The sequence below is a fragment of the Manacus vitellinus genome, unplaced genomic scaffold (assembly GCF_001715985.3).
Source record: "Manacus vitellinus isolate BGI_N305 unplaced genomic scaffold, ASM171598v3 scaffold_7_pilon, whole genome shotgun sequence".
In the NCBI taxonomy this organism is placed as follows: domain Eukaryota; kingdom Metazoa; phylum Chordata; class Aves; order Passeriformes; family Pipridae; genus Manacus; species Manacus vitellinus.
This window is the reverse complement of record NW_021940813.1, coordinates 10,022,788-10,050,786: the sequence shown is the minus strand read 5'-3', so window position 1 is coordinate 10,050,786 and position 27,999 is coordinate 10,022,788. Positions and strand designations below refer to the sequence as shown.

The 27,999-nt window shown below is 40.1% G+C and overlaps 1 protein-coding gene across 4 annotated transcripts; it reads right to left on the bottom strand.

Moving 5' to 3' along the window:
- Nucleotides 1–27,872, bottom strand: KLHL15 (kelch like family member 15). Of its 4 annotated transcripts, none has more exons than XM_018084184.2 (4): nucleotides 27,755–27,872; nucleotides 27,339–27,423; nucleotides 14,227–14,938; nucleotides 1–6,609 (listed from the first exon to the last, which is right to left on the bottom strand). In XM_018084184.2, exons 3-4 carry the CDS (start codon nucleotides 14,929–14,931, stop codon nucleotides 5,500–5,502), a joined length of 1,815 nt encoding a protein of 604 aa, XP_017939673.1. In that variant the 5' UTR covers nucleotides 14,932–14,938; nucleotides 27,339–27,423; nucleotides 27,755–27,872; the 3' UTR covers nucleotides 1–5,499. The 4 variants fall into 4 exon arrangements, with proteins under 4 accessions (XP_017939673.1, XP_017939676.1, XP_008920587.1 ...); XM_018084187.3 differs by lacking the exon at nucleotides 27,755–27,872 and adding an exon at nucleotides 27,662–27,692; XM_008922339.4 differs by lacking the exons at nucleotides 27,339–27,423; nucleotides 27,755–27,872 and adding an exon at nucleotides 25,241–25,341.
- Between the last annotated feature and the right edge of the window lie 127 nt (nucleotides 27,873–27,999).

Here is a 27,999-nt window from a genome sequence, read left to right as displayed (position 1 = left end):
AGAAAAAATGCTTTAAAACAGTAAAAAGAGGCAATTCTTAAATTATTTAGGAAGTTTATAGCAGCCCTGGGTAATTATTAGACAATTAATCCAAATGTAGATATGAGGTCATATACATTTAATTTTAATTTTCTATAGGAAAAGTATTTCCAATTGCTAGACACAAACACAGCACAGTTTGAAAATAACTTTTCCTGTTAACTTATCAAATACATTCTTTGCAATACAAACAATCTGATATTGTACACTGGAATCATGGGATATTATAGTGGAATTGCAATCTCCAGCATATAATAATTTATTTAAAAAATATCTACAAAAATAACAATATATAGGGAAAATATTTAAAATAAAAACATAGCTCACTCTTCCCTTCACCTGTTCCAGAACTGACATAAAAGTTAAGTGGGTCCCACTGAGGTAATAAAAGCCCCCTAAGTAACCTTTCAGTCCTACAGAACACCTCATTTTCTAGACTTACAGTAAGGTTTTCTACCAGAGCCATAAATAAAAACTACTATCTGCAAATAGAAGTGATTTTCCCTTAGCTACCAACTTAATATTAATCCAAAGACATTTGAAATTGGTTTTTGAAAGCTATTTTTAAAAGACTATATAAACATTAATTGAAATTCAGGAAGTGAATAAAAATTTAGTAGAGGGACATACAGGAAAGCTGTTGTCAAAACGAATCAGTTTTCCTGCCACATACAACTACGTTTTACGAAGTTTACTCATACAAATGGAAATTTTCAAGTTACTCACCAACTTTCAAAAATAGAATACAGATGTAAAAGTAGTCATTAGTATTTATTTCAAGCAGCTTCAAGTTGTTTAACAAGCATGAACAATCTCAGAATGTGAGCTACAGGACACCAGCAAACTGTTTAAATAGATGACTCGTGCTTTCCAGTTATGTTCTTTCCTGCTCTCCTTCAGTGAGCTCAGCCATGAGTGACAGATGCTTGTTCAAGTAACTTCACCAGCTATATTTTTATAAACAGGAGAAGAGCAGTAGGGGTGTTTTCTTTGATGTCCCAAATCCTATAAACACTTAAGCACAGGCTTAGTAACACATGTGCTTCTATGTTTTAAGTACCTTACAGTTCTCTGTTTTCTTTATACTGGACTAATTCACATATGCGAAGTACACATTTAAGTGTTAAAAGAATCTGGGGTCCAAGTCACTCTTTTTTTTTTTTTAAGGAAAAATACATCAAAAAGGCAAAATACCTCTACAAATGTACTCTTTTTTAGAAAGACTTTATCATATACAGGCTGACACAAGCTTGAAGTTTAAAGAACTGTTAGCATCTCCCCATAATGCTTACCCTTCTTTTGCTACAGAATGGACATAATGAGTTAAGCAATGTGGGGTTTTTTTTAAAATAATTTGAATTTGTACCTCATGAATTTTATCTTTGCTTCCTGAGTGTTGAGTGACACTTCATCCCTGACACAAGCAGTTACCATCTTATCAGCAAGAGGAAATGCAGTACTTGGGTTTCTAAGGCAGGAGGGCCTCAAGAAAAAATGGCTGCAAACCTCAGAAACCAGGGAAATATTCAAGTCAAACCCTTGGATCTAATTCTAACAGGACTGCTATCATACTGCAGAAAGTAGGACATCCACACTTTTCAAAAGGAAGTAACATAAAAGCAGGTTGCCAGGTAGCTCATATGCTGCCACTTGCCAGCAGTGCTTTCTGAAACAGCAGGGCCTTTGTAAAACCAAGTATTGCCTTCCTCCAGCCGAATTCACGGGGAAAAAAACTTCAAAAGTTTTTTGCCACCTGATACTTCCCACTATGAAACTAACAACATTTTGTGGGGGGAAAATAAACAATTTTTTTCCTTATGCAGTACTTTAAAAAAACCCTGTCCCCTAAAAATAGGCACAGTAGCATGTGAAATGGGAACTGGCAGTGTCTGGTCCCTCTACAGGAGCACTGTGCTTATTGTACATTACTTCATCTGAAAAGAAACTTTCCTGCTGGAGTTGGTTGCTAAACTAAGAAATGAAGCTGATATATTTTTTCTATAGATGTGAAAAAAATCCACCACCCTATATTGTAACTCACTATGTCCACTTTTTTAAAAAAAAGGCAAGAGGCAAGTACACTTTCTTTTCAAAGCAGGTCATGCATTGAATTTTAAATATGTGGGTGACATTAGGTTTGCTGGTATTCCAGTTATGGTTGGGGTGGGAATAGAAAGAGAACCTCCCCAAACTTAATAATCAAAGACTGAAACTTACCTTTTCCTTGACAAATGAGAGGCATTTAAGTGTTTTATTTAAAACTCATCTTAATCTGATCATAATGCTCAAAATTTCATAGTAATAGGCAATTCTTATTACCCAGTTTAGTTTTGTTTCTATTTAAACACTAAATTATCTGGTGCTAAATAACAAAAGCAAACTCAATTAAAATAAACAATCCCTCTGATTTATAAAGTAACAAAAATAACTGCCTCAAAAGTTCCATTGCAACATAAAAGAGAAAGTAGAGTTAATTTTATATTTAATGTCTGAAACAGTAAAAGTATGGTAGAAATGTAAATTGACAAAACACTCTCACATACCCCCACACATTCTAAACCCAAGCAAATTCCAATCATTCCTAATGCTGGAAAGGTAGCAGCCAGCTTCTCAATGGAGACACAGCTTTCAAGGAAGCCGAAACCAACAGTTCAATTAAAAATTCACAGAACAATTACTATTACAACCCTGAACAAGAACTTTCAGAACTGGGTACCTGAAGATAGATACAAACTTAAAAGCAGAGCACCAAAAACAATCTGGTTCTTCAAGTGTACTCAGCAGTGACTTTAGAGGCTGGTGCCCTGTACACAGAACCTCGGAAGGTGCTCAAATCCAGAACGTAACTTAAGACACCCCCATCTTTACTATTAGTTTTAATAATGTCTTGGCTGTGTCTCTTTAAGACATTTGAATCCTGAACACCAGATATCCAGAATCATGTTCATTCCCCACACTGGCCCCAGATAAAAGTGAAGTACTCTGTACTATACAGAACGTGCCCACGAAAGCCTTCTCAGGCAGGATTAGTTTTTGCTGCCCCATTAACTTACTGAGAAATGAGCTGGTGACAAACAGAATAATGAAAAAAAAAATTTAAAACTCCTTGTTTTTTCTCTTGTGCCTCAATATTCCATGAACTATGTACAGTCAGCACAGAGCCAGCACCTACTGGAGTCAGTCTCTCTCTGTACCCACACAGGGCGATGTAGTGAAACTGAGGTTTTAGTGTAAGCCACACCAGCTTTAACTTAAGCTATCAAGAAAGTAAATTAGGTTTCTAATTCAGTCAACTGAATTCTTATTAAAAAAGACAAATTTAACTGCAAACTAGCCTGCATCAGAAGGCTGAATATCAGTATTTGGTCCAGTCACTTCTGATGTAATAGCTTATCACTATAGCTATGATGGCATGCATTACCTCTTTATTTTAAAACATATGAAAAGAAAATACTTGATCAATAAATCATTTCTAATAATTAAAAAAAAAAATTAAAAATATGCTGACTTGCCATATAGCTCCAAATACTCACATTTCAACCCAGAACATAATTACTACAAAAATATCAAAACACAATATGAGGAGTTTTTACAAGTTGTTTTAACTCCTATTATTTCAAACTTCATTTAGACAATAGGTGTTATTTTTAACATAGAAAATTTAGGGTGATTTTGGTCCCTTTGTAAGTGCATTCTTTTGAACTCCCTGAGTACTGTACATTCCTTTTCTACAGTGATTTCTGACTGGAAGATGCTGAATAAAGTGGTTTTGCATTGCTGCATATAAAGTAAAGTCTATTGCTTGAAGTGAAACACAGCAGCATAAGATTTTACAGAATATGCAGCTGCCTGTTTCAGCATCTGAACTGTGAGCCTTCAACTTCTCCTTTAGGTTCTAGAAGTGGCTTATTTCACATCCATAAAGATAATCAAAATGCAATTACTGTTATTATTTATGTCTTGGTAGATAATTCTTACCAATCTACTGTCAGTTATATCTGTAAGTTAAACTCAATGGAGTTATTCAAAGCCCTCTAGGACCACACATCTCGTTTCAGGCACTCTGAGGTCAGTAGCCATAGTTGTGTAGGTTTTTTTACAAAAGAAACAGAAATTACATCAACCATCCAATCACCTAACCCCACATTTTCAAAACACAGTAGTTCTTAACAGTTAATAATTAAAATAATAATAATGAAAAGATTACACCACTTCAATACGAGTACTCATACTGAAATGTGAGTACAAGCAAAGTACTGAGAATAAACTGTAGTATATCCAGTATCCAGTTCCAAAAATAACTGTGGGTCACAGCAGTGCTGAGCATTTGCTTATTGATATTTTCCATTTTCATGAAAAAAGAAAACTGGGCAGCACATTGAAACTGAAAAGAAATTCAGGTAAGATGAATTTACTTTTTAAAAAATAATTTATAAAATAACAAATAATCAACAGTTCATTATGTAGGAACAATATAAAGAGTTTAAAGTTACTGAATCAATCAGTATATACTAAAGATAAGATACTTTGATACCAAATGAGGCCTCTGGTTACTTAAGAACTTTGAATTATTTAGCTTATTAAAGAATACCTTAAATTCAACAGATATGGCTGAATCTGTGCACTAGTTAAAATATAATATTGTAACTGCAAATAAAAAGATGCATTTATATACAGTTTTTACAGTGTATGCACATGTATATATACTTTTTTTACTCACCAACAAACACAACGCAGACAATAGAAGGCAGCATAGAAACAGTGTTTTGAATATAAAAATGCTTTGTTTTCAATTCAGTAGAAAATGTGTAATTTGCAGTTTGGCAGACTTACTGGTACCACTATACAAAACCAGGAAAAAGGTCATGCAAAGGGGTTAAAATTCTTCTCCAAAGTAAATAAGGGAAAATCAAAACACCTAGTAGATTTAAGAATTCTTTGCAGTTAATGGGAAAAGCATCTAAAAAACAACATAAAACACAGAAAGGGTTTGGTTTTGTTATCTTAGATCTGGCTGTACCCTAGTACAGATGATGAGGTTTATTTTGATGCTCAAAAAACTGCTAATCAAGTCTTTCTTCTCTGCCTTTCACAAATATTCTGTCAAACTCAACTTAATTCAAAAGCATAATGGCATAATGGCCATTAAAAAAAAAAAGAGAAAATATTACGGACATAAAATATTACAAAAAACCCAAGCACACTCAAAAATTTATTTTTTTTGTACTTACAGTTATGTTAAAAAAAACCCAAAACAACAAAGCTTTTACAAGGTCAGACTAACTATTGGCTTTTCTAATAAACTTGGTAAGTACACTCCCTGTACATCCTGTTTCTCTTGAGCATTTAGCATTTGTTCTTACACACAAGGAAAATGTCTCTGAAGGAATTTAATTGGTTTGTATTTTTTTAACAAATTAGGTATAGCTTTTTGTCTTTCACTGGGTTGTTCACTCAGTTTTAGCTGCAACGTCTAACATGCTCCAAAACATACTCAGGGAAGTGCAGGCTGCAGACTTGTAAGCCATCCAGCTTGCATGGCATCCTTGGATATTCATCCTCTTTCCATTTGTTTTCCTCTGGATCAAAGGTGAGAATTGAATCACTGTAATGACCGTTGTAACAAAGGCCTCCAAGAACCATTATCTGTTTGTCCAAAACAGCTACACCATGACCGCTCCTACCAATTGGCATAGAAGCCAATATAGTCCATTGATCCGTATCGGGGTCATACACCTCTGTAGAAGGACATCCTTGAGATTCAAAGGAGGCCCTCAGGATCACACAGACACCACCAAAGACATAAAGCTTACCATTATAAGAAATCATTTTGTGAAAGCATCTTGCATAGTTCATTTTGCATTTGTTCTCCCAACAGTTAGTGACCACTTGAGTTCTCCTTGTTCGCTGCTCTACTGTCCCTTCTTTACTGGGATCAAACACACACACTTGCTTAGAAGTTGAAGATGATGTAATTCCACCAGTGATATACAACTTGTTACCAAGCACAGTCCCTTCATGTCCGTACTTATTGACTGGATAGGGATCCACAAATTCCCACTTATCTTCAGTAATATCGTACCGTTCAGTGGAGTAAAACGTTTCATCCCTGGTTCTCCCAGCCACTGCATAAACATACCTCCCAATAACTCCAACAGCAAACTCAGAGCGTGGCACAGACATGTCTGCCATTCGTAACCAAGTGTTCTGTCTTGGGTCATATCTAAACACTTTGGATGAAGCATGAAACTCACCATCTGGCCCCAGTTCTTCCCCACCTAGTAAGAACACAAAGTTATTTACAATGGCAAGGCAGTCTGGTCGTAAAGGTACTTGAGGACCCTCTAGTTCCCACCAGACCCTTGGTTTGTGCAAGAGAAGAATTTTACTGTTTACCATACTGTGTCCTATCATTCCTCTAAATACTGCAGTCTGGGGTTTGGCAGAACGAATTTTGTTCGATTTCATTTCCATCAAAGGCTGTTGGTGAACGCTATGAAAGTAATTCATGGCTTGGTCAACCTCATGTCGCAGCTGCCGGGAGTATCGATAAAATTCTGATGTTTTTACCTATGAATACATTTAAAAGATATTAAAATTCTGACCAAGAGAAACAATCCAGAAAATCTAAATGACTATGTATCATTAGATTATTTTACTTTGTTTCATTCAGGCACTCTTGAGAGCAATAGCATTTGTGCAAGAAGGCTTGAACTAGTGTATTGTTACAAAAAATCCAGAAGGCAATTTAGTGACTAACAGCAGTGACTAACAATTTCAGCAGAATAATCACATGTAAAATTCATGCTGGAATTAGGCACAACTGAAATCCCCAGGTCTAAAAATCATTATTCTTTCCCCCCCCAAAAGCCTCTGTTACTCTTCTGCTTTATCCATGAAGCACCTTAGTTAAAAATACACTATTTTCCTGAGTTTGAAAGATACTCTACACACCCATTCTGTGTTTACCAAGGTTTACTCTGGTCTATTTTTTCTGAAATCTCACAGTCAAGCCTAAGCAGTTATTGCCAAATGCTAAGCTCTGCTCACAGAGCTATTTAATTGGGGTGGGGAAGGGAAGGGGAAGAGAAGGGAAGGTACCCAACCTCCTTCCTTCAGAACATGTGCTTGCACCAACCACTCATCATGATGGCTACCCCTTATGGTTTCCCCTCTCTGAGTCTCCACATGTTAACAAATGCCTTTAACGCAAGAGGGAAACATCTCCATCTATAATCCTTTGGTTGTGATTTCTTTGACAAATGGTGGAGGTAGGTTTGAACTTCCACTTCCCAGGTGAGAGTTACAACCTCTGAATTAGCACACAGTGAAGTGACACCTCAGTTAGAAGAGCTATCCCAGCTCAGTTTTATTGGAGTTGTGGGTGAGGGAGAAGATGACAAGAATTTACCTTTTCAGGACCCTTCCTACTATCTAAGACAACTTAAGTTCCTCAGGTTGGTCCTGAGACCATTCCAAAACACATCCCTGTCCTGAACGTTTTAACTCATCTAGCTCCAAGCATTCCTCAGCTCACCGTGGGATTCTCTTCAGAGGCTTCCCTCTTCCTGTACAATCTGGTCTAACACAGCTTTCTGAATCACACTTCTAAAACAAGTAAAAACCTGCTGGATATTGCCAAATCCACAAATCCTCGATCAGATTTGATCCAAGGTTCCAGTTTCTTTCACATAAAACTGGATTGCTTGCAAACAGTCTAAATGCCTTTAGCTCCCACCAGCTCCAAAATGAGAAGCAATGCTCTGAAGAAATGTGAGGTCACTCTGAAATTTCAAGTGACCACAAGGTAACACCAGAAGCTAACATTTTTGAGTATCTGTTACCTCATCTCCTATTCCCTGTCCCAAGGAACAAAAGTCTGTACCACCCCTTACCTCAGGGGTGGTATGAATTTCGATGTATATGGAAAGCAATTTGGAAATTAATGTCCTTTATACCTTGTGAATAGAGTAGTTGCTTGTTCCATAAATATGTACTATTGAAGTTTTGTTAGCTTTCTATTAATAATTTCTCTTCCTTGTATAACAATTAACACATTCAGATAAGCATCTTTTCAAAAAATCTTTGGAACTGTTATTATTTGGCATACTTCGCACAGATATTGAGATAGTTTTACACACCAGATTTCAAAAAAACCCTGAATACTAACCTACTACTGTAAAGCAATGTATAGCTCAAGAGTTACAGTGATTTGGTGGTTTTATTTACACTTTTTCTTTCCCCCACTTAATTTTGACAAGTTCAACTTATCTCTGTCTGGAAAAAGAGGACAGTCACATGCAGATGTATATATTATTCTTGCAGCAACATCCAGCTTCTTTCTATTGTTTTTACCAGAGCAAAAAGGTTTACTCAGGCATAGTGCTTATGAAATACCCACAGTAAGTCCAACTCTTGTGGGAATAAGATCTATTTTCTTATTGCAAATAAAGAATATGTCATACAAAGACAGATCTGCTTGTGCTGCATTTGTTAGAATAAACCACATACCCTGCCTGACTAAAAAGAGTGAACATAAATTACAGAAAATATGCTGGCAGGGAGAACCACAGCACAGAAAAATGATAACATATAGAAAGCCTTAAAGGTTACAAAAAATGAAAAAGGAAGTTAAAATAACAAAGAATAGTGGGTGGGTAACTTTATCCTTAAAAGGAACGTTCAAATTCTAGAACAGTAGGACTACTTCAAGCATTCCCAAACTGGAGCCATCATCTTTGGAATTAAATAAAAATATAAATTATCTTTGTTCCACCTCTATGCAGTTCAAGTTTTCTTGGATGATTGTGGAAGACATCAGGATCAACATGCTTACAACATGAAGAATTCCAGCAAAGCCTGGCAGAAATGGAAAATGCTTTTCTTTCCCCCTCAACATTTACAACTCTGTCGTTAGATCTAGAAATCGAAATGCCAGCCAGAGACTGGAATTAAAATAAGCCTCATATATCCTCACCACTCTACTCCTTCACTTAGCACAAATCTCACCCCATGAGAGCATGCAAAAGGAAACAAGGAGTATCTCTAATTCCAGAGACAGAATCTCAAGACCAGGGAATCAGTAGCAGAAGTTTACTACTGCTCATCTTGACAAAGGCACTAACACCAAAGCAAAGCCTCAACCTCTTACTTTAAACCAAAAAGATATAAAGAAGTAAATGCAACTCCCAGTTATTATAACCCCTCTCTGACTAAAGTTTGTGGGGAAGCTTCTACAAACACAGGTTTGGAGAGCTGAACACGAAAATGCACAAGCACTAGCAAGTTGTACAATAGGCAGAAAAAAAATCCCACAAAACAAGAGTGACCGGCCACCTAAATTCTGGTAAGAGAAGGTAGCTGGAGCATTCCTAAACTTGGCTGTTGAGGAAAAATATCACTGCTTTTAGCTGATCAACAAATATCTAAGCAGACCAATTCTCCTGATAAGTTCAAATGGAGAAGCTCTAGAAGGACTGTGCCCCTAATTACCAACATACTCAAGCAGAACACTCGCAAGTGTCTGCAAAACAGATGGAAATGTGCACTAACCATTATGAACCCCAAAGTAAAACAAATGTGCATTCTTAGAGTCCATCATCAACTCCGAATTCATAAAAATACTAAATGCTTCATAGCATTTTCAAAGTTTAAAGAAAAACTGTTGTTATCTTGCTGAAGGGTCTTAAAGGTAGTTTAAGCTGGACTTCCTTACCAACCCCAGTCTTACTGTAAAAAAAGGAATTTAATCCAAGTGTTCCAGTTTTGCCCATGTGATTTTTTCCTTTTTTTTACATTCTTTCCAATTCTTTCTCTTCAATTTTCTGAAGAAAATCTTACAGAGGTTCTGCCAGGACACAGCCCTACTGGTAAGAGCTCCCTCAAGATCTCCAGAGATGGAGAATGAGAACTATCTCATTGCATATCTACCAGTTACTGTGGTTCACAGTCAGACTTTCAGCTACACAGACAGGGAACAGCATAAACAAAATCCAATGTATCACTCCATTAAAAAAAAGATGCAAAAATAATTTAAAACATAATTAAAAACATCCACCCCTCTACTCACCCCCCCAAGCAGTCAATAGCAAAAATCTAGGTGGCTCATAATGTGACTCTATCATCTCTAGCCACGTAAGCAGAGAACTACTTCAGAGCTTATAACTTATTGTGCTTAAGTTTTCTAAAACTGTCAATTCTGAACGTGTAAGTGATGCAACTCAAACTCAACTACCAGGAGTACAACAGCTACACCACAGCTTTTCAGTGAATAATGATGGTCTCTGTATCAGACTTCTAGAGAGCAAACTCTTCCTTTTATTTGCAAAAAAAAAAGTTATTTTACTAAAGATTAAGCTGAATCCAAACTAAAGATCCATCCACTCTGCTAACTCAGATCCTTATTATTTTCACATCTACTTATCTCTGGCTATATTTTAAGCACAACTGTAAGCCAGTATGAGAACCGACTGGTACCAGTATAGGACTCTGAAGGGCTATTCTGCATGTGCTACAAATCACTTACTGTGTTTCAGCCTAACCATAAAAAGACAAGATGACACAGGCTCTGTGCAGCAAGGACAATGCTCTCAAAATGATTATTTGGCTGCTCCTTTTTAGAAACTGGCCAATGAAATTATCAAAGTCAAGCTGAAGTCTAACTCAAATCTAATTTTTCAAATCAGAATGGAATCAATCTATATTCCACAATTAAGAAGTTCAGTACAAAATAAATACTGCTAGCAAACCTATCCAACTGAGCAATAACCCTGAGAGACAAAAATACCAAGTGCAGCACCTATTTAAGATAAGAGGGGCCCACTAACCTCATCCACTAAACACTTCTTATTCTAAGCTTCAGCAAACAAAGTTGCTTCAGCAAACCAAGTTGCAGAAGTGGATACATATGGATTACTAGACATGGAGGTAAATGCAAAAAAAAAAAAAAGAAATTAAATTCTTTTATGAAAGGTAAAGTCACAATAACATAAAATTACAATGATATCTTCTCAAAAGTTACTCTTTTCTAGGCACAGGGCAGAGATACTCAAAAATAATGTGCTATTCATCCTACCTCTACAGCAAAACATAGCGATTAGTAAGTTTCTGATTCATACTGGCAATTTATAAATCAGCATGGGCTAGTCATAACAAACCCTGCACACTGGACATTAAAAAAGCCCTTTGGATTTTAAAGTTTTGAAACAACATTTCAATCTGAGTAGTACACAGCAACTAAATGGAGCTTAAACAGTACATGAAGGGAAATCATGACACAGTCACCTCCAGTAACACAGAGATTAACTCAGTGAGGCAGGTGAAATGCCCTCTAACTTCTATCTCCAAACTCCCTAAAGACTTAAAGAGCCATGGATGGGTCTCAAAAAAAGGTAAACACAACGTCAAGAGCAAAACTTGTACTTCTCCTCATACACTTTGCTTTTCGTTTCTAACTATTCCCCAAATCCTTAATTCATTTATCTTCCCATTTTCCCTCGTACATCAGCATGTATTTTAAGGGCTGAGCAACAAAAGCAGTACCTGTTCATACCTCAGTATCCGTTCTTCCAGTTTGCAGTAAGCACAGGGGCTGTACCTTCCCTTGTGCACTCTAAATGCACATCAGCCTCAAGGTATTAACCTGGAGTCACTCATTTCATTTCTGAAAGGACAAGCCATCCCACCCACACTGTACATCTTCCCCAAAAAAATGATGTACGAAACATAATGGCTTAAGAGGTCAAAAGTATCTTTACCATGACTTGCAAAGTTAAGTCATATAAGCTATTTATATATTACAAGGACAGGCATCTGAGAAATGTGTATCACAAAGATTATGTAAGAGTACATACGACAAGCCAGCCAGTGTATAGCAAATACAGAGTTTGCTGAACTGGAAGAGTCAACCTCAGACTGTATTTGGTACATTCATGCAGACGTTTAGTATGTGCTGGCTTCAGGACAAGGCTCAATTCTGTCTGTAGATCTCCAAAAAACGCAGTTTTACCAATATCTTCCCCCTTCTACACAGAGAAGAAAGAGGTTCTCCCTGGGTTACTGCCAGAACAGTGAATAGCCATGCTCTCTTATTTAAAAAAAAAAGTGTTCTATATTCTGATGTTGGCTCCAACTGCAGTTGTCCTTTGTCACTTGTCATGCTGGATAACTCAATGCTCTCTAGCCAGGGTAAAACACAAATGCATTCCTAGCTGCAGCAACAAATGACATAATTAGCTGTGCTTCCCTGTGCTGAGTTGTCCCACTCCATAACCTACACTGGCTTCTCTCTGCTCCCACATCATCATGGCTGGGCTTTGCAAACAAAGATCTGGGAAAGGCTCTACCCACGTTTGTTACAAGCGTGCTGGCGGCTAAAAAGGCCAATATGGGACAGGCATGTCCAGTTGCAAAAGGCACAGCAGAAAGACTCCTTAGGTGGTATATTCTGCAAGACACGATTCTTTCTGCGTTGCCTTTTCAAGAGTGAGCTCCCACATACAAATTAACAGAAAGGGTATTCACAGATGAAGCTTTTACAGCGACTTCTCTCCTGAAGTTGTACCTATTGGGCCATTTGGAAGCTGTCAAGACAAAAATATGAGAAGCACTGTATGAAGGATTTACACCACTGATGCCAAAACCAGCTCCAGAAGTTATACCTACATGTAACACTGAAGACTAACATAGACTTGCACTTAGAGGAATTTAACTGAGGACAGCTCAATGCTTGAGCTTGTATCCGCAAATCTCATAGAGCTGAAGCAGACTCAAACAAGTCTTGCCCTATTAGATTAAACTTAAAAGCATATTTTGTGAATTCTATCAGTTTTACTTAGAAGGGATTAAATGATGTAGTAATAAGGTAAAAGTGTTATTAAAAACAAGACACTACACAGTATCCTGCAGAGTTCAGCTCTTACTAGTTGGAAATGTTTTAACCCTATATAAACATTGCAGCACTGTTCTAAAATATGCCTAGGCGTTTATTTTGTTCATGTCTATAGTCTAATATAATATCATAAATATATTTTATGTATTATTACATCCTCTATTCAATTCACACACACAGAAAAAAATCCAAAATATAGAAACCCACTGGTCTGAAGTAGTTAATAGCTTTGACAATTTCAAATAGGAATACATATAAGAATTACTGCTCGAATGGCCCAGTAGCCCTTAAAACCACCAAAACCAACACAACCTTATCTGTATGTTCACTAGATACCAAAGTAAAAATATATGGGAAATTAATTTATAAGAAGCACAAAAAACCCACAAGGTCTTAACTCCTGTACCTTTCACTTCTCAGTGAATTAGTAGAAGTTTTATCTCATCACACAAAATTAACTGTAATTGCTAAACTGAACACTGTTACTGGTCTGTGACAGAGCTGCTTACAAAGTAATCCTCTACTGTTGACAAATGTTCAGAGTCTAAAGAACTAGAAAACAACTTTTCTGTCTGTTCTTCAACAGAAGAGTAGAAAAAGCAAGTTTGGTTTTAACCTCTTACTACATACAGTGATCAGTTGAACTTTAGATCAACTATTACAAAAATTCCTCTGATATTTAAAGTAAATCATTACATTTCATACTGTAAATAATTTTTGATTGATTAAGTGCCTTGTATAGAAACAAGTGTGTGTGTAACTCTGCAGGATCAGGGCTTACTTCCAACTGCTGTGTAACAGCACAGCCACCGAAGATACAACAACAAAAAGGCTGCAGATTTAAGAGCAGATGCTAGTTGTCATTTGCAAATAAAGAAACCTCCTGTACTTAAACCATGTAAGATCTACTGTCACTATTTTTTGATTATATTGATAACAATTATCATGACATATACCCTACATACTGTGTGCAGCTCTAAAGCAAGAAGCAACTTGCGGACAACAGTAAGAACATTTGAAAACAAACCAGATACAAGTGACCTTATTTTAAAATGTCTTTTTCATATAAAGCCCCTTATAAACATGTATTGCAAACCCACCTGTTCTCCAGTCACTGTACGTGCTCTTGTCTAATAACCAAAAGACAATACTTGTAGTTGTTTGCCTTCTATGGGTTTATTAGAAAATAAATGCTATAATTTTGTCCCTCCTAATAGGTTGGGGAATCTTACCTATTTAATGGCATGCTGCCCTAGCTAAATGATGAATCCTGCCTATTGCTTTTCAAATGCACCAACCTTCTCAAAAACACTGGATGGTGTCATCAAACAAAACCTGATGTTCTGAATGATGGTGTCCGTATGCCTCCAGCGTCTTCTATCATGGCGCAGCCAGGCCTGAACAGCTTCATACAGCTCTATCTCTGGAAACCTGCTCAGATGATCATTATCCAAGTAAGACATGAGCTTCTCAAAGCTCAGATATGAAAGGAAGTCAGGTCTGGACATGAGTGGCACAAAATTCTCTAGCAGAAAGGAATCCAGTTTTTCCCTGACTCCTTCGATGTTTACACCAAAATCATCCAGAAGTCTCATAATTTCTGCACAGTTTTCTAAGCAGATTTTAGCTAAGAGAAAAGAGCAGCAAAACTTTACCACCTCTATAAGCTGGACATACATGGCAGCCTGAAGGATTTCATGAACAGTGTTCATACTCAGTTCAATAGTTCCATAGTACATGAATTGGAGAACATGACTGAAGCCTGTAGCTGTCAGACCTTTCAAATGGATTTTGTCCTGATCTCGTTCTCGCATGTCAGCTGTGAACATAATCCTGAAGTAATCACTCTGGGTGGCAAGCAGAGCTTTATGGGCCTGAAATTGGTGGTCTTCAATGACAAGTGTGACATCAAGAAGCAATCCCTCCTCATACAGTGCTCTGAATCCTGCAGAGACACTGGTGTCATGGATGGAGGAGCTAAACCCTTCCACGTCCCCTGCCATGAATCACCTGGGGGGGGAAGAAAAAAAAAATAAATAAAAATGAAAATAAATTGTAATTTCTAATAACATATTACAAGCCCTTCCTGACCAGATAAATCCTAACTGAGATTGCTTTTATTAAGACTTAAAAGTCTTCACCATCCTTTTTGTTTTCTGTCCAGCTGAAAAATCAACTTAGGAAACAAAACATCAACTTTAAATATTTCCCCCCTGCAAAATATTCTCATTTTACAGACAGGGTAATCAACAAAAATAACTATGCAATACTGCCAAAACAATTTCTCACTTCAAGTTAATTCATGGTCAGATAATGAACTGAAAAGGTTGTCATGTTTTTTTTTCCTCTCCCCCCCTCAATCTTTCTAAAGAATTTATCTCAGGGGAGCAATAAAACACCCACTCTTGAATATCAAAAGGTTTCAGAAAGGAAGCTAAACTTCCTTAACAAGCTCCAGTAGATCTGTACATGGTATAATTAAAAAAAAATAAAAATTTATTAGGTTTAAAACTATATGTCAATTCACTTGACATAACCAAACGTTTTCAGAGATACCATTTAAGATTGTGTATTTCACTTCTTCTGTAACAACAAACTCCCATCACGTTCCCCCCCATTTCTTACTACAGTGATTAATATTAGGTCATGAGAATTATAAAGTGCAAAATACTAACACAATAAGAATCACTGACAAGAACAGGTCACAATAAATAATATTCTGTATACTGGGTTTAGTGAAGCTGAATTGCTCATTAAGTATTTGAACATTTGCAGATACAGTAACTTACGTGCAAGCTATAATCAAACTGTAAATAAACCAAAAAGAAAACAAAGAGTACCAGGATCCCACCCTGTTAAAGTTAAGGAAGATAAATATTCAACAAAAAAAACCCAAACAAACAACCAAAACTATTCAAAATCCACAAATTTCTCAAAATCTTGCCCAACTTCCTTGGGTTTAGGCAGGGTGAAGTTGCACAAGGCAGCTTGAACCAATCTAATGATTTATCAAAGTCAAAGGACAACAGCACATTCCATTCCCCTACTCTGTCCTCATTCTGGGGTCTGAGCTCCTGCTGCCTACTTTGAGCCACTTCTGGGGCTCATTTGACTTCTCTAGAAAGCAAATTCAACTCAAACCTGACAGAAAATAAACCAAGAGCAGAGAGGGACAGACCTGAAAAAGACATGGGACACAAACACAACCACCCCTTCCTGCTCCCCCCAGCATGCACGAAACCTCAAGATCAGAGAATTTTCTGCTTCCCAGTGATCTGATTTCTGACACTGTGGGGCTTTGACCCAAGAACCAACCTGATGCAGAGAGCAGGACACATACTTGGGCAGGAACAAAGAAAAAGAGCAACAACTTCCCTGTCTGGCATTAATTTGCTAGTAGAATTGGTTCAACTACTCTTGTTCCACTTTATCCCACCTTTAATTACACTGCAACATTCTCTCAGATATTTGTGCGTTTCACTCTGAATTTCCTATTGCAATTAAAGCTAATCATGTTTTGCTACTGGTAACCCACACGAACGGCTGAATAATATCAACACATTAAAAAACCTGCAGATTTTCAAGGTCATAAAACTTCACACAAGTATGTGGACCCAGAAGTAACTCTAGGGTGGCCCTTGTTTCACAACTTCAGAGAGCAGTTACCACTTACTCCCACTTCCTCAAGCACCACATTCTGCCTGCTGCCATTTAACTGGAATGCATTTTATTAGACTCCATTAATGGATAATCATCTCCTTCATTCATCAGCACACATCCTGGAAAACAGAACTCTTTGGAGATACTCTTTGTCTATGCAAAACTGAAATGGTGAGTGGGTGTTTGTAGCCACACCTCACGGAATGAGCACCGCTCCCACACTGTTGAAGCCTGATGATGGGGTCTGTGCACAATAAAGTCAATGCTGGGAGTGTTCATTACAACTATGGCCTTATGACAAAATTCAAATTCCTGAAAGTAAGAGCAGGAGCAAAAGAACAAAGATGACAATCCAATTGCTTTCTCACCAGTATCCATGACAGCTCATTCCCCTCAATGTCACTGAAGACAGAGAGAACATGCAAACTGCTCTGGAGCTACATATTGTGAGTCTCTTATTCCTCAACATTAAATACCAGAGAGAAAAATTACCATCAAATATTCTTCTTAGTTGTTGTCAATTCTTACACAAAGGCATATGAGGACAGAACTACTTTAGTAACTTACCACCTCAAAAAGAAGCAACCAACTGAACAGGAAGCATAAAGCCTGACTTTACAAGATTTTGCTTTCTAATTGGATTTCTGATAGCAAATAAAAAAGTTAACACTAATATTAGCTTTTTTTTTCTTCTTTCACTGGAGCACTTGTAACTCCTCCCCTCCCCATCCCCAGTTCTCTGATGTTTAATAATAACTGAGTTCATACCTCAGTCTTTCCTGTTTGAGAGATTTAATGATCATTTTCCTTTAAATGGCCATTCATTTTCATAAAACATACAGCAACTTGAAACAACTCTCAATTCTGTCTGAAATCAGCCAAGTTTCAAAGGTTACCAGGATTCTCAGACAGTACAACTGTGTAAGTTACATTTCTTTAGGAGATCCACTAAGACTTGGCTCAGCTTCAGTTCCACGACTGGTGTTAAAAATGCGATGGGACAGTTGGACTTTGCAAATGTGAGAATGTGAACAGAATAACACAACAATATATTGGGTGGAAAAAAGAGTCAGAAATGAAGCAATATTTTTCAGGTGACTGAAGCAACATAGATTAATCTGAAAACAATGAGATCTAACATCACACAGGCTTATGCAGACAGCAATCTCACGGAAGGGATTTCTTCAAAACAATACATGCATTACTGTGTACCTGAACAACGTGGAAGAACCAGCAACCTCCAAACACACACTGGGATCTTTGCCCTTACCTTGAGAAAGATAATCACATTACAGATATTCCACAAATAAAAGGAGAGAAATTAACTTTTACATAGGATAGCCCTAAAAGAAAAAGCTTCTTTCATCACCCTCAAAGAAGCAAAAAGGAAAAGTTGGCAAGTGAAGTTAAGCAGAGACAGATGGTAGATGCACCAAATCCAGAGGAGCACCTCCAGTGTTCCTTTAAAGGATCGAAACAAATAATACTCTAAACAAAAACAACAAAAAAACCTCTACAAAACCAACCAAACACCACGCAAACAATCAGCATAGAGTCTTGGGCAACTGCCTCCAGGTGGCCCTGCAAATGGACTAATGGCCTCCAGAGGTCACTTATAACCTCAACTAGTCTGTAACTGGGTGACCAATTTTTTTGTGACCGTCCTTCTAATTCTGATTAAAGAGAAAAGAGACACATTCACATAAGCCAAAAAAAAAAAAATCATATATAAGCTACTATCCTTCAAATTTTAAATCTAACAAAAAATAAGGTGGCAGGAATCACTGAAATATTAAAAAATAAAAACCACCTGCATTTAGGGGACATCTTTAAAGGTTCCAATTTTTACACCTCCCTAAAACTGACTATTCCATAAGATATTTCAAACTCTAAGTCAGCCACAAATGGTAACAATGGTAACAAAGGCATACACACTCTCAAATTATTATTTCTAAATGTTTTAAAAGTGTGGGGGTTTAAGTCACTTAATCCTTCTTCTCACATCCCTGCTCATTTCATTCCTAGTAAATCTACAGTTTTCAACATCAAAATATTTTTCCTCCCAAACCTGAGACAGCATTTAATGGATTATTTAAGTAGACACAAAACCAGTAAGAGTTCTCCCTACACTATCTAAAGAAGCTTCAGAATTCTGTGACTGAAAAGCAAAGGACTGCTTGTCTTTCTGCATTAAATAAAAGGAGCAAATACCCTTGTTTTGCCATGAAGTCATAGACAATATCAGCAGATAAATTTTTCTTAAAAACAAAAATGCATTGGCCAGTGTAAATACAGAAGAGGGTTAAAATAGTACAAAAACTGGGAAACTAGATAGTTAAATGCATATTATGCTCAACGGGTAAAAATCTTCATTTCTAAAGCTAATATCCTCCATCAAAAGCAAATAGCAACACAGTAGCTCAAATATTAAAAAAAGCAATATAAAACACTCTCAAATGAAGTAATTTTTCTAAAGCATAGCTATGCCAATCCTCCCACACACACACTCGCAATCTTGGATGTAATTCTATGCACTATTCAAATGCTGCAGCTTATTTCCCAGAGGACAATACATAACGAATTTTTTTTTTCATACTTTCGATAAAAATGCAAAATTCACTTGGATTTTCTTCACTCATGCGAATCACAGCAGCACAAATAATCCTAAGGCAGACGTGCAGCCTACAGTGGTCTGTATGAAACTGGAACAAAAAAATTCTAATGTATAAACAATACTGGGGGTGGGCAACCTACACTGACGTTGGGCATTGTTCTGTGCACACAGAGCTGATCGGGGCAATGCAGCACAGGAAGTAAAGACTCTGCTGAAAAGCCAAAAGAGAAGCACGTTTAACCTTATTAGCTGTTCCTGACATTTCTTCCTCTTTTAGCACATAATGCATTAGAGTCTCCTGTGCTGGGACTGTAAAACCACTTATTTGGAACACTGATTTCTCATCTTTATTCTGCAGCTGTAATAAAAGTCTGAAAACCCTGTTCCAGACTGCTTTTTCTTGCTAAACAAGGAGAACCTTCTTTCCTCAGTGCGTCTGCGGCTCTTAGTCACAAGCAGAAGAAATGGAGTCTAAATGCACTGGCTACCGAGAAGGAAGTTATGGAATACCTGCTCTTGACTCATGCCCTCTTAGATTTAAAATCTATCCAAAAGCAGCATTTCCTAAAAAGCGCCCCTTAAATAAATGCCTTCATGCAATATGAAAGCTTATATGCACTTTCTAGGGACAGAAATGTATTGTTCTAGCAAAGTATTGACAATAGCAAGTCTAGCACACCAGCTCAAAGGCAGATTTCTGCTTTCCTTTACTGTTGTTCCTTAACTCATTTGAGATGCTGAGACAGAATCAGCAAGTTCCTTTGTTTATTGATTATGAAGTACTTGTTCATTCTACCTACCCCACAGATCTCCTGAGAAATCACTCACGTGAACACAGCTGCACAACAAATTTTCACATAATAAATCACTACTATCTATGAGTTAAACCACAAAATATTTCACCAGACATACAAAACCATGCTTTGGTTGCACAAAATACTGAAATAGAGCTTAAAATCCATTAATCTGTTCCATCTATCCCGTTCCTTCCATCCATCAAACGCAAGCATTAAAATGCAAATTTTAAAGCCATTAAACATTTTTATTTGGTGAGGTGCAGAGCAAAGACTGCTCAGAGCAGAACTATTTGACCCTAATTTTGTTAGAACACTTTTCTGCACAAATAAGATTTTTCTTCTAGTCAAATGTTATGCATATTTGTGAAAATACAACACAACAGGCATTTGCACGCACAAGAAACATTCACAACTGCACACATGGCTGAAGGCTGGGCCTTGGAATGCAGAGCACTACACTACAAATGCAATAAAACCATTAAACCTTGTCCAAACCACCATTTTGCATCATAATTCCCCACTAACAGCAAAAGAAAGAGTGATGTAAAAATGGGATAGATCAATAGTCAATGGATATCGAAACTTTCCACTGCTACAACAATTGCAAATGTAGGGAACAAAGAAACCCATCCCGTTTCCCTGCATTTTATCTAAAATCCTTTCTAATTAATATTCTAAGTTCAGGAAACAATTTATCTTAAACACATCAGTATGTTCATGCTGACGACTTCACCCAATCCGTCTTGGGAATTCCAAAAGCACTGGACTACTTTGGAAGCAAGAAGTTGGGAGTTGAACCACTGACAGTCAGAGAAACCACTCTGCCGGAACTCCAGAAATTAAAACTTGGCTATTCCTGAAAGCTGCCCTCACTCGATTTCTTAGGAGCACACACCTGACCATGAGAGCTCCTCTTACAATCTGAGCCACCTGCACCAGTTCACAGCAGCAGTGGCACTTTATAACACCAGTGGTCTCTGAGGTCATTACGGTTATGCCAGAGCCATTATCAGAACTAGGCACAACCAGACCTACTGAAACTCAGTATGGCTTCAGTGTCTCAGCTCAGCATGGTTATTCTTCATTCTAAATGGAGTACAGTACTGGAGAGAGTGCTTTGTTCCATTTTCTTTTTGAGAAACACGTAACTCAGGCAGATGTGGTGGTGCTCTCACATTCATAGTTTCTCAGCTCATGTTACCCTCTGTTCCTAAAAACAGGTATGTCTAAGTTATATATATACATATATATCATATAGATATGTTATAACCCGATTTAGCCTTTCTGCACAGAAGAAATGACCCATGTGCTATAAGCACACACACAAAAAAATCAAAACCATTTTGTTTTAAAATACTGTTGAAAAATACAGTTTTCACGTGTTCAATTTAGATGAAGACCAGTATGTTAGAAACTCCCTATTTCGCAAGACTAGCCATCAGAGAATAAGATGTGCTTCCCAGCTCAGCCCCTAGATCAAGCTTCAGGATGACTATCAAAAGGATTCTGATGAAAGCACATGCTTGATAAGCATTTCAAGACTGCCAGACAAACGCATCAGCTGTTGTTACTTGACCAGTTTAACTTCACCTAAGCGAATCTAAACCCAGCCTGTCTCATGAGTTAGCATCAGTGAGATGTACATGAGCTTCCCCTTGAATTAGTTCATTATGCAGATGCTGTAACTGCACCTCACAGACACCAAGACAGCTTAAACCATCTGGCTAAAAGGTTATTGCATCACTACACCTGCACAGAAAAACCTGCTCCCAGACACAGAGCCCGTTCAACTCAGTGCTCTTCCAATTACATTTACTGATACCAGAACAGGGGCCTCAGTGTAAAATATTTGATATGTCCTTGTAAATGAGAATTGTGTTTAACTGGGAAAACTTGTATTACTAATACCTAAAAGTTAAATGGTGGTAGCGTTGAAAACTGTGGATTTGCCACTGTTCCCTAAGTGGACAGGACTGCACTATCCCGAGTTAAAACACTCTTTTATATATATACATATGTAATATTTGTGGCTTAGAATATGATTAATTTTTTCAAATGTAAGAAAAACATATTAATAAAGACTGATTTTCTCATTGCAGATACTTATCAAGGAAATCATGATGTATTTTATACACAAAAATAGCAGGTTAAGTATTTCTTAGTAATAAAAAATCTAATCCTATCTTTTTTTGACTTACGACATAAAATTTTTAGCACAATAAGGTAATGAGCTACAAGTAATATTTAAACTATAGCAGTAAAAACATTTTTAATCTAAATTAAGATTGCTGAACTATCCCTTACATTTGTCTTTTTGTTATTATCTGTATCTTTATTGCTAATTAAGTTAGCACCTTCTCAGAAAATGAGATTAATTGTGCCCTTTGTTCAAGACACACATCTTTTGACCTCACTGCCAAACGCCAACCACATTTTTCAGAAAGACAAAAATCTCATATTTAATTTCTACACATATCCCTCAAATTGACAGCTAGATGAATGAAAAAGGTCTGATGTCTCCAGTGTGAGCTCAATGGTTATCTGTTCTGCTTTGCTTGCTGAAAGGCAAATCAACACATGTGTAGATTCAAACCAGCCACAGGGTATAATTGAGGAAAGTGAAAGGAGATGAGTGTTAGTGAGAGAGTTTATAGAGCATGTGGTAGAAATTAAACACATTTGCTAGGTGTTGGGAGGGAAAAGACAGGAATTATGTTGGTGCATGGTGGTATGCTCAGGGGATCTGAATGTGAGCTGGGGCAATGGTGGTCACCATTGGTGACCCTCTGGAGCTGGGTTATCATCTTAAGGATGAGTACACATAACAAAGAAGTCCATGGGAAGCCAGAACTTCAGTAGTTTTGTCCTTTTATCCACTAATAGCTTTATGGTTCCCCTATTCTTCTTTTGAAGGAGTGAGGAGAAGCCCCAAACAACAAAAACCCAAGAACTTTAATTTTTTAAGTGACATTTCAGTATTTACCAAATAGGTCAAAGCGCCAGTACCAATCCTGGGTAGCCCTGCTCGCTCAGATCAGAGACACATTTTTTCGCGATCAAGGAGAAATGGCCATTTTGGGGGCAGGAACTCAGATGACCCACACAGCCCGTGTGCTCGCAGACAGGGAGCGGAGCTCGCAGGCCGAGCCCCCGAGCGAGCGGGGCAGGCGGGCCCGGAGTCGGCGCCGCGCGGCCGCAGCTGCCCGGGGCGCCCGGCGGGGGCTGCGAACGCCCGGACCCGGCAGCTCTCGGTGCGGCCGTGCCCGACCCCCCACAGCCCACCTGCCCCCGCCTGCCGCCCGCGGGCATCCGGCCGCCCCCCAAGCCCGGGGCCGGGGGTCCCTGACGGCCGGAGGGCGGCGCCGGGCCGCCCAAGGAGGACCCGCCGGATCCTTCACCCACCTCTCGGCAGCGGCGACGCTGAGGACGCGGCTCCTCCCGCTGGCGCGGCGGAGAGGGGCCCTGGCTCCGCGTACCATACAGCCGGGGGCGGCGGAGGGAGGCGCCGGGGGGCTGCGGAGAGGGGCAATGGCTGAGGCGAAGCCGGGAGGAGGAGGAGGAGGAGGCGGAGGAAGGGGGATCCTGGGCTCCCTCCTCCCGGCGGGCCGCGCTCGGGGGGAGGTGGGAGCCCCCACGCCGGGCCACCGGCGCTCGCAGCGCGGCCCGGGCCTGCCCCGCGGTCCCCGCTGCCCTACGCTTGTTTACCTTCCGCGCTGCCCGCACGGCCGCGGCGCCATGTTTCCGCCGGCAGCGCCGCGCCGCCCGTCACTTCCGCCGCACCTGGGGCGGGGGGCGCGACGCGGCCGGCACCGGGGCCGGCACCGAGACAGGGCACCGCCGGCACCCTCGCCAGCCCGCCGCCCTGCCCCGTGCAGGGCCTGCCGGACGCCGGAGCTCCGGCATGCCCCGAGGAGGGGAGACCCTCACCGGAGCCCAGCGGGGGCTGCGCATGGCCGGGGAGAGCGGCACGGAGCAGCATCACCCGCGTCCGGCCCGTAAGGACGCGCATCCACACGCGTCCGCGTTGGGAGGGTCGGGGCTGCGCTGTTCTCTCCCACCCCTCCGCCTCCAGTCCAGGTCCCTTTCACCGAGGCTGTCGCCGCTCCCGGGTTTCTCGGGCAGCTGCCCCCGGCAGCAGCATCCCTTGCTCGGCGCTGGCTGAGCTCCTCCCGGACAGCGGCCAGCGGCAGGTGCTGCGGGATGATCCCAGCTCCCTGCTCGCCACAGCCTGCCTTGCCAGCCGCTCTGGAAACCGGGTTACCGGAGCCCGTGGGGTCGGGCCGTCCGCCACAGGCGCTCAGCAGAGCAGCCCCTGAGCCGAAACACCTGCTCACAGCTCGTGTGGAACCGCAGCCCTGCACGGGATGGATTAGCAGGGCTTTGCCTTGGCACAAACATCACCCCCTTTGCTCTTGCTGTCTTACCTTCGCCTGGAAAACTCTGACTTCATTGTAAGAGGTGAACTGAACTACGTGGTCCTTGCGTTTGCCACTGCCAGCCCCAAACCATTCACTACCTTCTACGTACCTCCTTGTCACCTTCTGTGGCACTCACTTTAAATAGCAAGCCACTCGCTGCCATCCTCTCCCTGTTTATTGCTGTTTCCATTCCCTTCACAGCCTATTTTCAGTCTCTCATTACCACCCCCTCCCCATTCTTGATCTATAAAACAAGAGTGTACCTTCTCTATAGCTGCCACCCCCAAGCTGAACGTCTTTCACAGCTTCACACAATGAACCAGCTATACCATGCAGTGCTTCACAAAAGACTTCACACTGCTATTTCCACTGTTCAACTGCCCTTCCACTGCTCCCTCTCACTACAATCAACCTGCTCCCATTCACTCCTTCATCCCAATGGCCTGACCTCTCTCTACTTGGTAAACTTCTTACTATCCCATGTCACCCACTTACTCATGCAGTAAATTTGCCCCATCTCCACCTGTTACTCCTGCACTTGGGGTGAAACAAGTGCCCTTAACAGACTCACTCGGCCAAAGCAGCAACTGTTCCTGCTACCTAAGTCTAAAGGAAAGACATTCCCATTCTCACAGGATATGTCTCCTGCTGCACCAAGCATGTACCTATCTAATGCTTCAACAAAATGAAACTGGAGTAGAAACTAAGTTTCTCATACACAGAAATGATACAAACAAAACAATGCATCCTGCCTTCCTCAGACTTTTGACCTTCATATGTCAGCGAAGGTGGAAAAAGCTAACCAAGACTGTTTAGGTTTTACCTGACTGTCATTTTGCTGTCTGCTGTTTGTGGCAAGCTGAGGCATAAGATGATCTTCAGGTCTCTCCTACACACTGCCACAGAAGAGGACCTCAAACCTAGCCACAAAAAAAACCCCAAAAACCAAAAGAAAAACCACCAACAAACCAAAACACAATAGCTTTGACATTTAAAACATCTCAACATTTAAAAGCACAAAAAAAGTCCCCTTCTCTTTCACACTGGACAATTTGCTTCTAATGAAAAATCAAAATATGTTAATAATGCCTCAATTCTAGTCTCCTGAATAAAATTAAATTTAGGCCTCTGACAATGACCACTGGTATCAACATTACCTTAGCTAATATTAATTTACATAGAGATTTGGACTGACCCCTCTGATTTAGGCATTTACTAAGTAGTTACCACTGGCTAAAATGAGACTATTGCAATGAATAAAATTCTGGGCATAGGTTTTTGAGTTATATTAATACACTAGTTACCATTCAATTTGAATAATTTTAGACTTTATTTAATTAATACATATAGGTACAATGGACATATATTGACATAATATCAACTCCTAGAAATGTTCTTACCTACTTTAGTTGGGGTTGTTCAGCCTGGAGAAGGCTCTGGGGAAACCTTATAGCAGTTTCCAGTGCCTAAAGGAGGCCCATAAGAAGGCTGGGAAAGGGCCTTTTCACAAGGGGATGTAGTGACAGGACAAGGGGGAATGGCTTTAAACTGAAAGAGGGTAGGTTTAGATTGGATATTAAGAAGAAATTTTTTACTGTGAGGGTGGTGAGGCACTGGAACAGGTTGCCCAGAAAAGCTGTGGATGCCCCAGTGTTGAAGACCAGGTTGGATGGGGCTCTGAGCAACCTGGTCTAGTGGAAGCTGTTCCTGCCCATGGCAGGGGGATTGGAACTAGATGATCTTTAAGGTCCCTTCCAACCCAAACCATTCTGTTGTTCTACAGTAATTAGACATTTGCAGTCTTCAGACTTTTCTGGGTTTTCTTTATATTACAAATATCTCTAAATAAGTGAATTAAAGTAACAAGACTACCTCAGAATATGTAAAATGTGCAATCGTACTGTTAAAATAGAAGCAACAGTTTGTGTACTTTTTTTCATATTCCTGACAGGGTGTTTGGCAGAGATTAAATCCTTTCTAAAGGCTGATGCAAATGTGACAAAAGCTGTTTCCATAATTTTACACAGCACTGCATTACTGCATAATTTAAACAGCTAAGTAAGTACAGAGTCTAGTGTTTTCAGTTCATTTTCATAAAAGAGTGATTATACATGCCTGGACATCGAGGCAACTACAACCAAGTATTGCATCATGTTCCCACTACACTTCGTGTATCTTGTTTTTCCCAGAAGTGAGATATTTTATACAAAATTGAAAACACAATGTGGCCTGAGGAAAGATTAGATATGAAAATTGATATTCCAGACCAACGTGCAACATGATTGGGTTGCAAGACAAACATACATTTTGTCTCTGCCAACACCATTACAGATGCTGTAAGGCTTCTTAAGTGTTCCTAATCATTTATTCAGAACAAGAACACCGGCAATGTGTTCTCTGCGTCTATCCAGCAGAACTCACTCCGAACTTTTGTTCCAGGAAAGGACGGCAATAGTAGTATTTACAGAAGTGGGAGGTTACCAGCACTGTTAAACCAGGCACACCAGTTTCACACAGATTTCCATCATCGCATTTCAATCACGTGGTTGTCTGCTCCAAACCTGGGTTTTTTTTCACACAAGCAGTTGCCCGGGCAAAGTCTGAGAACCAACATGTTTCCAGCAGACAAAGCTCCTGTTGTTGGCACAATGCACACATATTTGACATAACTGGTTACTGGCACTGAAACCTGTATCCCTGATCACAGAGAAAATACTATTAGCCACATCTTCTATGCCTTAAAGAAGTTCCCATGAAGAAGTCAATTCAATTTCCCACAGGGAAGAGTAGGGAATTTCGCCTTTAATCTCCGCCGAACCTCTAAACTGGCTCTCATCACTGCATTGGGGATTTTATTCATTCAGTTTTTAAAGCATTTATGTCACACTCAACTCTGAACACAGCACGTGTGATTTTTTTACCTGTTTCATACAAAACATTCAGGCTGCTCGTATCTTGGGGCACAGTCTCATATCCAAGTGGTCTCCCAAATAATAAGTGCCCAGCCTATAAAAGAGAGCAACAAGAAAAAGGGCTGAAATTCAAAAACCATTATCAGGCTGATGGGCAGCAGAGATTACTAACACACGGATGTGACATGTCACTGTTCGGGCAGATCAGCCGATCAGACACCGACACTCATTTCGTACACGCAAGCACCGCGTCTCAGTTCTCCCCCCACGCGCCTTTCTGCATCGCACCCCCCCGACACTCGAATAACCCCGCGCTGCCGGTGTACACGCACAGCAGACCGCAAACCCCGGGCGAACTTCCCGCCTCCGGTGCGTCTGTCCCCGGACCGGGTCCCGTCCCGAGCGCACGGTGCTGTTTCACGTACGCGCTGCACCAGCACGGGGTCCCCAGCCGGGCTGTGCCGGCAGGCGCTCCCGTCTCGCAGGCTCCCGGCGCTCTGTCGGCGGCTCTCCACGGGATGTGGTCCCCGCCACGCTCCCGGCGGCGGCCGAGGGCCGAGCTGCGCGTGCCCGCCGCGCGCGCTCGCCGGCCGCGCCGCAGGTCCCCCCAAGCGCGCGCGCCCCCGTTACCCCGCCGCTCGCGCAGCGCGCGCTCCTGCCCCGCGCGCCG